The 12,015-nt window shown below is 44.5% G+C and overlaps 1 protein-coding gene across 2 annotated transcripts in view; it reads right to left on the bottom strand.

Annotated features, from left to right (window-relative positions):
* LOC115197042 (cadherin EGF LAG seven-pass G-type receptor 1) overlaps positions 1-12,015 on the bottom strand; it is an 83,201-nt gene that overhangs the window by 32,849 nt on the left and 38,337 nt on the right. For both annotated transcript variants that reach the window (XM_029758174.1, XM_029758175.1), the window contains exons 2-3: positions 3,512-4,183; positions 288-510 (exon numbers count right to left, since the gene is read on the bottom strand). In XM_029758174.1, the coding sequence (XP_029614034.1) occupies positions 288-510; positions 3,512-4,183 (895 nt within the window). The remainder of the gene's footprint in view (positions 1-287; positions 511-3,511; positions 4,184-12,015) is intronic.

The following is a 12,015-nucleotide window of genomic DNA, read 5'->3' as shown; positions in this document are numbered from 1 at the left end:
TGTGCCTGAACATGTCCAGTCGGTGAGACAAAGACGACGGGGCGCTGCTTATTTGTATTGCCATGGATACAGCCATTACTGCTTATTACAAAGGTGTTGTATATGTATCCAGACATGGCGTTAGATGTGTATCATTTGGGTGTGGATAGATGGCTCAGTACTATGTCAAAAAAAACTCCAGGTGTTCGTGAGAGAACCAGAGGAAGACACAAATGTACACCCACCATAAAAAGTCACGTGTACACACGTTATTATACAGACGTTATAAGATACATAGGTGTACTCACATGAAGGACACTGTGAAGTGGAACCTCTGTCGTAGCCCTCTGAACGTGATGAAGGACAGGCCTGGGAAGCTGCGGGTGCTCATTTCACAGTAAGGCTTCTGGTACTCCCCCGGGGGGCACTGGCACACGAACCCCCCCACCAGGAGATCCACACACCTGGCCCCGTTCTGACACACCCCCGGGATGCATCGGCCAGAACGGGAGTTCACCTCACAATGCTCACCTGTAGGAAGGGAAGAACAGTACAGGTGGGCAGAAATATCTGCTGGGTATATCCTCTAGAGAGGAAAAAACTGTCTGGAGAAAGGCAAAAGTTTGGGTAGGTGTGAAAGCAGTTACGCCTGTTCTCCTTTAAATTGTCCATTCAGGCTTTTATGTTATGTAGTGTCCAGGACGAAGCCCCCCAAATATGTTTTTTGTGAACAAGCTGAAACCAGGCAGGTTCACAAGGGATACAATCCCTCTCACAAGTTCAAATCCATTACCACAAAACCTACAAGCTAGTCTGCATGGACAGAGAGAGGGCAGCGGAGGCTCAACCCCCCTTCACAAGCATGTCAAAACACATTGTAACAGCTATGCTCTGTGACCCACACTGACAATGCCTCTTCACTGGAACCAAACGGCATGTGGCATAATGACAACAGCACAATGGAGTGTCTTTGGCCAAGCAGCAGGCCACCTCGGTGGTCTGTAAGACACCTGTCACGACCCACCAGCCATCCACCCTGATACAGTCCTGTCTCGTTAACTAGACCTGAGATGTGTTCTGGTGATGACAGCTTTCAAATGGACGCTGATGTCAGTAGTGATGTTAACTCAGGGGTGCTTTCCCTAACAGCTTGGGGTGACCATTAAGGGTCACATACTGAGCAGAAAGAAAGCTGTCAATTAAAAAATAAGGAAAGGATGATGTATGGTTACATAATGTATTGCACGATCAGGCTTTTATATTGACGAGACAGAGAAGATAGACAGGAAGACTAGAGAAATGTCTGTGGAAAGTGTGGTGGGATTATATCACCCTTTAAGAACCAAAATACATATTATGAAAGAGAACACGGAGGAGTCAAGAGATGATTTTCCCACTGGTCAAAAGGAATGTGCCACGATCATATCTATATCCAGCTCATAGTGTGGGGTATTGTGTGTCGCAAATGACACTGACAAGATTTGGATAAAGAGAACACCTATGATTTACAGCGCAAGGAATTCCAGCGGGTAATGACCCAACTGCAAGACAGATAATCTCCGGTTTGGAGGGAATTACGAGGGATCTTTTTCCTGAAAGTGTGAGAAACCTGAGACCAGCACTGTCAGGTCAACCATCATCACCTCCATTATGACTTGAGACTACCTGGAGCTGGTCAAGAGCCTTCAAAGCATAGACGACTAGAGTTTGATTAACAAGTAATAGTCTCTCTGCAGAATCAGGGTTTTGGCTGTGGGCCATGTGTTTAATATAGTGGGAATATTTAGCCCTATAGGGTCTGTGAAAGCAGATGAAAGGTACTGATGGGGGTAGGCACATTTCTATCTCATGGAGCTGGTTGAGAGAATGCCAAGAGAATGCAAAGCTTTCATCAAGGCAAAGGGTGGATACTTTGAAGAATCTCAAATATAATATACAGTTGAAGTTGGAAGTTTACATAAACTTAGGTTGGAGTCATTAAAACTCATTTTTCAACCACTCCACAAATTTCTTGTTAACAAACTATAGTTTTGGCAAGTCGGTTAGGACATCTACTTTGTGCATGACACAAGTCATTTTTCCAACAATTGTTTACAGACAGATTATTTCACTTATAACTCACTGTATCACAACTCCAGCAGGTCAGAAGTTTACATACACTAAGTTGACTGTGCCTTTAAACAGCTTGGAAAATTCCAGAAAATTATGTCATGGCTTTAGAAGCTTCTGATAGGCTAATTGACACCATTTGAGTCAATTGGAGGTGTACCTGTGGATGTATTTCAAGGCCTACCTTCAAACTCAGTGCCTCTTTGCTTGACATCATGGGGAAATCAAAAGAAATCAGCCAAGATCTCAGAATTCAAATTGTAGACCACAAGTCTGGCTCATCCTTGGGAGCAATTTCAAAACGCCTGAAGGTACCACGTTCATCTGTACAAACAATACTACGCAAGTATAAACGTCATGGGACCACGCAGCTGTCATACCGCTCAGGAAGGAGACGAGTTCTGTCTCCTAGAGATTAATGTACTTTAGTGCGAAAAGTGCAAATCAATCCCAGAACAACAGCAAAGGACCTTGTGAAGATGCTGGAGGAAACAGGTACAAAAGTATCTATATCCAAAGTAAAACGAGTCCTATATCAACATAACCTGAAAGGCCGCTCAGCAAGGAAGAGCCACTGCTCCAAAACCGCCATAAAAAGCCAGACTATGGTTTGCAACTGCACATGGGGACAAAGATCATACTTTTTGGAGAAATGTCCTCTGGCCTGATGAAACAAAAATAGAACTGTTTGGCCATAATGACCATCATTATGTTTGGAGGAAAAAGGGGGATGCAAGACATCAGTCAGGAAGTTAAAGCTTGGTCGCAAATGGGTCTTCCAAATGAAAAATGACCCCAAGCATACTTCCAAAGTTGTGGCAAAACAGCTTAAGGACAACAAAGTCAAGGTATTGGAGTGGCATCACAAAGCTCTGACCTCAATCCTATAGAAAATTTGTTGGCAGAACTGAAAAAGTGTGTACGTGCAAGGAGGCCTACAAACCTGACTCAGTTACACCAGCTCTGTCAGGAGGAATGGGCCAAAATTCATCCAACTTATTGTGGGAAGCTTGTGGAAGGCTACCCGAAATGGTTGACCCAAATTAAACAATTTAAAGGCAATGCCACCAAATACTAATTGAGTGTATGTAAACTTCTGACCCACTGGGAATGTGATGAAAGAAATAAAAGCTGAAATAAATCATTCTCTCTACTATTATTCTAACATTTCACATTCTTAAAATAAAGTGGTGATCCTAACTGACCTAAGACAGGGAATGTTTACTTGGGTTAAATGTCAGGAATTGTGAAAACTGAGTTTAAATGTATTTGCCTAAGGTGTATGCAAACCTCTGACTTCAACTGTAAGTACTAATGACATGGAGAAATAAAAAAGTTGAAGAAAGAGTAAAAAATAGAAGATTGAGAATTGCGTGAAAGAAAGAGTCAAGTAAGATACCAAAAAGTGTGTAATAACACTCACCTGTGAAGTCCTCCGGACACTCGCAAGTGTACCCGCCTTCCCTGCTCCGGCACTTGCCGTTGTTCTGGCAGGGCCCTGAGTAGCACAGGTCAATCTCCGTCTCACAGTAGTCCCCAGTGAAGCCTGCTGGGCATCGGCAACGCAGCCCTGTCACCGGTTCGATTGGCCTGAATAGCACCGTATCCGAGGACACGAAGGGTGCCGAGCTGTCGAACCTCAACACTGACACACACTTCATGTAGTTCTCACAGGGCTCACGGAGGCAGATGTTATCGTCGAAGGGCAGCACACGCTGGCTGGACACCAGGGTGAGCAGAGTCCGGTTCAGGTAAATCTGCTCCTGCAGGGCTTCTGAGGGGAAAAATTTTCCAGGGGGGATGATGCCCCCGGACCCCCCAAGTTCGTTTCCCCCAGAAGGGCGCAGGGCAGAGAAGGTGACGTTGAGGATGCTCCCCTGGACGTGCGTGTCGTTCTGGATGTTGAAGATGAAGACACCGGTGCTGCTGGTGGATAGGACGGCCGCCACGCCCTCCATGAAGTGGGAGAGGAGCGGGGACAGGAAGCGCTCCTGGGACATGTTCTCCAGACGCACTGTGATGCTGTTGGTCAGCATCTCATCAGTGATGATGGTGACGCGCAGGGTGCAGAGGGCCATGACGCGATGGACACTGTCTGGAATCAGAGACAAACAGGGTCAACCAGGGTCATAGAATAACACTTGCAAGATGCATTGGACACAAAGGCCATGTCAGTCAACATTTTAAAGGGAAAGGGAAAGGGGGATATCTAGTCAGTTGTCTAACTGAATGCCTTCAACTGAAATGTGTCTTCCGCATTTAACCCAACCTCTGAATCAGAGAGGTCCGAGGGGCTGCCTTAATAGACATCCACGTCTTCGAGGGATTCAATCCAGCAACCTTTCAGTTACTGGCCCAATGCTCTAACCACTAGAAACATACCCAATTAACCTCGTTTGAAACAAAGCACTGCTTTTAACTTCTGCTGGTTTCTTCCACTTTAAAGTAAGGCTGTGGCGGTGAATACGGAGTGTTCACCCCCGTCCGCCCCTCCGGAAACCTCTTTCTCAATGCTAAGGATCAAACCAAATCAAATGTTATTTGTCACGTACGCCGAATACAACAGGTGTAGACCTTATCGTGAAATGCTTACTTACAAGCCCTTAACCAACAATGCAGTAAAAAACATAGAGATAAGAAAATATTTACTAAAATAAACTAGAGTAAAAAATGTAAAAGTAAAAAAGTAACACAATAAAATAACAATAATGAGGCTATATACACGGGGTACCGGTATCAAGTCAATGTGCGGCGGTACAGGTTAGTCGAGGGAATTTGTACATGTAGGTAGGGGTAAAGTGACTATGCATAGATAATAAAAAAAGAGGAGCAGCAGTGTAAAACCAAAAGGGGGGGGGTGTCAATGCAAATAGTCCGGGTGGACATCTGATTAATTGTTCAGCAGTCTTATGGCTTGGGTGTAGAAGCTGTTAAAGAGCCTTTTGGAGCTAGACTAGGCGCGCTTGTACCGCTTGTACCGGTAGCAGAGAGAACAGTCTATGACGGTGACTGGAGTCCTTAAAAAATTTTGGGGCCTTCCTCTGACACCGCCTAGTATATAGGTCCTGGATGTCAGGAAGCTTAGCCCCAGTGATGTACTGGGCTGTACGCACTACCCGCTGTAGCACCTTATGGTCAGATGCCGAGCAGTTGCCATACCAGGTGGTGATGCAACCAGTCAGGATGCTCTCGATGGTGCAGTTGTAGAACCTTTTGAGGATTTGGGGACCATGCCAAATCTTTTCAGTCTCCTAAGGGGGAAAAGCATTGTTGTACCCTCTTCACGACTTTCTTGGTGTGTTTGGACTATGATCGTTTGTTGGTGATGTGGACACCAAGGAACCTGAAACTCTCGACCCGCTCCACTGCAGCCCCATCGATGTGAATTGGGTCATGTTCGGCCCTCCTTTTCCTGTAGTCCACGATCATCTCATTTGTCTTGCTCCCGTTGAGGGAGAGGTTGTTGTCCTGGTACCCCGCTGCCAGGTCTCTGACCTCCTCCCTTTAGGCTGTCTCATCATTGACCGTGATCAGACCTACCACTGTTGTCGTCATTAAACTTAATGATGGTGTTGGAATCATGCTTGGCCACGCAGTCGTCAGGGAGAACACGAGGGGACTAAGCATGCAGCCCTGAGGGGCCCCCGTGTTGGGGATCAGTGTGTTATTGTCTACCCTTACCACCTTGGGGCGTCCCGTCAGGAAGTGCAGGATCCAGTTGCAGAGGGAGGTGTTTAGTCCCAGGTCCTTAGCTTAGTGATGAGCTTTGTGGGCACTATGGTGTTGAACGCTGAGCTGTAGTCAATGAACTGCATTCTCACATAGGTCTTCCTTTTGTCCAGGTGAGGAAGGGCAGTGTGGAGTGCGATTGAGATTGCATCATCTGTGAGTCTGTTTCCGGGATGATTGTGGTGATGTGAGCCACGACCAGCCTTTCAAAGCACTTCATGGCTACCGGCGTGAGTGCTACTGGGTGGTGGTCATTTAGGCAGGTTACCTTCGCTTTCTTGGGCACATGGATTATGGTGGTCTGCTTGAAACATGTTTGTAATACAGACTTGCTCAGGGAGAGTTTGAAAATGACATTGAAGACACTTACCAGTTGGACCGCGCACGCTCTGAGTACATGTCCTGCAAATCCATCTGGCCCTGCGGTCCTGTGAATGTTGTCCTGTTTAAAGGTCTTGCTCTCATTTGCTACCGAGAGCGTGATCACACAGTCGTCCAGAACAGCTGGTGGTCTCATAAATGCTTCAGTGTTGCTTGCCTAAAAGCAAGTATAAAAGGCATTTAACCCTTCTGGTAGGCTCCCGTCACTGGGCAGCTCGTGGCTGGGTTTCCCTTTGTAGTCCGTAATAGTTTGCAAGGTCTAAAACATCCGACGAGTGTCAGAGCTAGTGTAGTAGGATTCAATCTTAGTCCTGTATTGACGCTTTGCCTGTTTGATGGTTTGTCTGAGAGCATAGCTGGATTTCTTATAAGCCTCCGGATTAGTGTCCTGCTCCTTGAGAGCTGCAGCTATAGCCTTTAGCTCAGAGCAGATGTTGCCTGTAATCCATGGCTTCTGGTTGGGATATGTTCATACGGTCACTGTGGGGACAATGTCATCAATGCACTTACTGATGAAGCCGGTGACTGAGGTGATATACTCCTCAATGCCATTGGATGAATCGCGGGAACATATTCCAGTCTGTGCTATCAAAACAGTCCTGTAGCGTAGCATCCGCGTCATCTGACCACTTCCTTATTGAGCGAGTCACTGGTACTTCCTGCTTTAGTTTTTGCTTGTAAGCAGGAATTAGGAGGATAGAATTATGGTCAGATTTTGCAAATGGAGGGTGAGGGAGAGCTTTGTACCCGTCTCTGTGTGTAGAGTATACAGTAGGTGGTCTAGTGTTTTTCCCTCTGGATGCACGTGACATGCTGGTAGAAATTAGGTAAAACATATTTAAGGTTGCCCACATTAAAGTCCCCGGCTACTAGGAGCACTGCTCTGGATGAGCATTTTCTTGTTTGCTTATGGCCTTATACAGCTCGTTGAGTGAGGTCTTAGTGTCGGTTTGTGGTGGTAATTAGACGGCTACAAAAAATATAGATGAAAACTCTTGGGAGATGTGGTCTACAGCGTATTATGAAGAACTCTACCTCAGGTGAGAAATGCAGTGGCTTGCAAAAGTATTCACCCCCTTGGTATTTTGCCTATTTTGTTGCCTTACAACCTAGAATTAAAATAGATTTTTGGGGGGTTTGTATCATTTCATTTACATAACATGCATACCACTTTGAAGATATTTTATATTGTGAAGAAGAACAAGAAATAAGACATAAAAACTGAAAACTTGAGCGTGCATAACTATTCACCTCCCCAAAATTAATACTTTGTAGAGCCTCCTTTATCATCAATTACAGCTGCAAGTCTCTTGGGGTATGTCTCTATAAGCTTGGCACATCTAGCCACTGGGATTTTTGCCCATTCTTCAAGGCAAAACTGCTTCAGCTCCTTCAAGTTGGTGTACAGCAATCTTTAAGTCATACCACAGATTCTCAATTGGATTGAGATCTGGGCTTTGACGAGGCCATTCCAAGACATTTAAATGTTTCCCCTTAAACCACTCGAGTGTTGCTTTAGCAGTATGCTTAGTGTCATTGTCCTGCTGGAAGGTGAACCTCCATCCCAGTCTCAAATCTCTGTAAGACTGAAACAGGTTTCTTTCAAGGATTTCCCTGTATTTACTGCAATCAATCATTTCTTCAATTCTGACCAGTTTCCAGTCCCTGCTGATGAAAAACATCCCCACAGCATGACGCTGCCACCACCATGCTTCACTGTGGGGATGTTGTTCTCGGGGTAATGAGAGGTGTTGAGTTTGCGCCAGACATAGCGTTTTCCTTGATGGCCAAAAAGCTCAATTTTAGTCTCATCTGACCAGAGCACCTTCTTCCATATGTTTGGGGAGTCTCCCACATGCCCTTTGGCGAACACCAAACGTGTTTGCTTATCTTTGGTCTCTTTGTTACCACTCAGATTAATGCCCTCCTTGCATGGTCCGTGAGTTTTGGTGGGTGGCCCTCTCTTGGCTGGTTTGTTGTAGTGCCATATTCTTTCCATTTTTTAATAATGGATTTATGGTGCTCCGTGGGATGTTCAAAGTTTCAGATATTTTTTTATAACCCGACCCTGATCTGTACTTCTCCACAACTTTGTCCCTGACCTGTTTGGAGAGCTCCTTGGTCTTCATGGTGCCACTTGCTTGGTGGCACCCCTTGCTTAATGGTGTTGCAGACTCTGGGGCCTTTCAGAACAGGTATATATATGTATATGTATACTGAGATCATGTGACACATAGATTGCACACAGTTGGACTTTATTTAACTCATTATGTGACTTCTGAAGGTAATTGGTTGCACCAGGGGCTTTAGGGGCTTCATAGCAAAGGGGTGAATATATATGTACACACCACTTTTCGGTTTTTTTCATTTCACTTCACCAATTTAGACTATTTTGTGTATGTCCATTACATGAAGAAAAAAAATCTATTTAAATTACAGGTTGTAATGCAATAAAATAGGAAAAAACGGCAAGGGGGTTGAATACTTTTGCAAGGCACTGTACCTTGAGACTGCCTTAATATAAGACATCGCACACCAGCTGTTATTGACAAAAAGACACACCCCCCCACCCCTCGTCTTACCAGACGTAGCTGTTCTGTCCTGCTGATGGACGGAAAACCCGTCGTTCAGCCACAACTCGGTGAAACATAAGATATTACAGTGTTTTATGTCCCATTTTGTTGGATAGTCTCGAACGGAGCTCATCCAGTTTATTCTCCAGTGATTAGACGTTGGCTAATAGAACGGATGGTAGAGGTGGGTTACCCACTCATCGACGAATTCTCACAAGGCACCCTGATCTCCGTCGCCTGTATTTTCTTATTTTCTTCATGCAAATGTCACGGATTTGGGCCTAGTCTGGAAGCAACATTATATCCTTCGCGCCCAACTCATTAAAGAAAAAATCTTTGTCTAGTTTGAGGTGAGTAATCGCTATTCTGATATCCAGAAGCTCTTTTCGGTCATAAGAGAGCTGCTGCTCACACTCCCTCTCCCTTCATGTTTCTCTTTTTACTCACCCTCTTCTGAACCACGATAATGTAGCCTATGTCTCAGCCTCATATTTCTCATCACAAACTTCTCTGTCTGTTGTAATGGATTTTGCAGTTGCACAAGCAGGATGCAGTCCCTACACATTGTATTAGAACAATCTGCATTTTGTGTGATGATGTAGGCTAATCTTTATACTTGCTGCCATATCATAGCCACTAGCTACAGTTCCTGAAAAAAGAACACTACTACTTTGCCTGTCTGCCTCCTGCTTAGCCAGTGTTTGCAATGATGATGAAGACATTTCATTAAATTGCTAATTAGACTGCGTGTCTGTGTCTTGCTTTTGTTTGACATGCTGCCTAAATAGCTGCATACTAACTCCCCACTTAAGTTTTGCATTGGGGCGGAAAACAATATGCGTTTTCAACAACATAACTAAACTGCTAGTTTGTATCTTAATGATCATGCAAGTACTGCACGAGTATGCTACCTAGCTGTTCCACCTCTGGGCAGCCGAACGTCTAGGGTGTCGAGCGTTTATCTGGACTAGAGCTCTGCTACTCGACCCGAGCCCAACGGGCCCTGACATTATACATGGGGTTAGGGCATGTTAGGGCATGTTTTTTCATCCATAACTAGGGTACGGGTAGGGCTCGGGTATCACTAAATTGACCACTAACATTTTGAAGTTGTGTCATTTGCTCGTTCTTTGCTGCACAGTACAGTCATATCTGATTAAGATTATAACATGGTATCAGAAGTGCTTCAACCTCGTCAAGTACAAGACAGGAGAGATTATTTCACAGAAAATAATAATGTTCTTTGAGTTTAGAGTGACAAAAAAGTAGCTAACAGCTAACTGCTCTCTCATGTCTTGTCATTGAGCAAAGTCGCCCAAGCGGAGCTGTTGCTATGGATACTCACAGACCCAGAGCTGCCATTAGCAGATTGCATGCAGACCGAGCAGAGAGCAGGGAGAGAGTGACAGACAGAGTGGAGAAGCTAATAGATTTACTTTATCTCTTAATTTATTTCCGATTTCGGTTTTCTAGCAGTGCCGGGACATAAATTTGGTAGGGCCTGAACTTCGAGGCCATGGGTAGGGCTCTGGTTTAAAATTCATGCTCGTGTAGGACTCAAATCTGGACTGGTAACCAGAGTCTGACAATGGGCAAGTTTGCTTTGCTTCGCAACCCCTGAAAAAAGAACACTAAATTGTGCTTATGCTTAATAGCCTACTCTTCTGCAATAATTTGAACATGTCGACCATGACTTTTGTGTACAACATGAAGCTTGTACACGACACCTGACAAAGGCGTTCATCGCTGATCAAGGAGGGGGAAGCGGCAGAGAGCACTGAGCAGCAGCTACATTGGCAGCGGAGTGAGCTCAGCTATGTATACAAATATGGAAGGAGGGGGAAGCGATTGCGGAGTTGGCTGCAGCTACGTAAAAAAAATCTTGCAGAAGCTCCTGTATCTTTAGCTATGGAAAAATATTACTAACTTATATAATGACATTCCTACCGACTGTGACCAATTCCCCATCAACATAAAACTGAGGTTCAGTTAAACTTGTTGCGTAATGGAACATTTGTGAAGCCTGATAATCCAGTGCCCTAATCAAAGGTAAAACACCAGGTAATATGTGAACATTAGAGCAGACAGTGTTTCCTCCATTTAACCCATAAGAGTCCAAACTCTGTCTAAGCCGAGGGGGGGTTCTACAGAAGGAAGTTTGTTCTGATGTGTCTGTCCTCTTATTTTTGGCACTAAACAGTCTCCATATACAGTACCTTCGGAAAGTTTTCAGACCCTTTGACTTTTTCCACATTTTGTTACGTTACAGGCTTATTTTCTAAAATGTATTACATCAATCTACACACAATACCCCATAATGACAAAGCAAAAAAACAGGTTTAAAATAAATACACATTTACATAAGTATTCAGACCCTTTACTCAGTACTTTATTGAAGCACTTTTGGCAGCAATTACAGCCTCGAGTCTTCTTGGGTATGATGCTACAAGCTTGGCACACCTGTATTTGGGGAGTTTCTCCCATTCTTCTCTGCAGATCCTCTCAAGCTCTGTCAGGTTGGATGGGGAGCGTCGCTGCACAGGTACTCTGCCTGGGCCACTCAAGGACATTCAGAGACTTGTCCCGAAGCCATCTTTTATTATGCTAATTAGATTTCCACGAGGGCGCGGACATCGCCTTTATTAAACTGCAATATCTTGACAAACAGTGTTTGACTGGCGCTTAATACTGAAAACATTATCTCACTCTAATACAGAGAGTTTTGGGATTTAGGATATAGCAAAGTAGTTGGAAGCACTGTCAAGTCCACTGTTGTGGCACTTTAACAATACAGCGCATTAATAAATGACATGGTGTTGTGTTCTTTGTCAGAGTATCTGACCGACAGATGGTATGTCTAGATATACCATAGTCCTATTGTTAAGAGATAAAGGACTATTCCTAAAACCAGTGGGTTGAAGAGGGTCAAGACAATTCTTTCCTTTGTTTGGTATGCTCTTTTCTCTCTCCCCTGATGGCGCTACCCATTTGGCCCCTCTATCATGTGAATGCAGTGTGTTATAATTACCAAACAAAGAGGACAAGGTTTACACTCTGTTACACTGTCCTCTCACATACTCTCAACTCAGCCAGACACACAGGAGAAGACACAACAGCCTCCCACTCCTCCTCACACGCACGCACGCACACACACTTTCTCATTAATATATTCACACATAATTGATATGCACATACATGCATGTATAAAATATGTACACACACACACACATACACGCACACACAC

Source organism: Salmo trutta, chromosome 7 (assembly GCF_901001165.1).
Source record: "Salmo trutta chromosome 7, fSalTru1.1, whole genome shotgun sequence".
Classification (NCBI taxonomy): Eukaryota; Metazoa; Chordata; class Actinopteri; order Salmoniformes; family Salmonidae; genus Salmo; species Salmo trutta.
The sequence above is the reverse complement of the archived record's forward strand: the minus strand, read 5'-3'. Positions and strand labels throughout refer to the sequence as shown.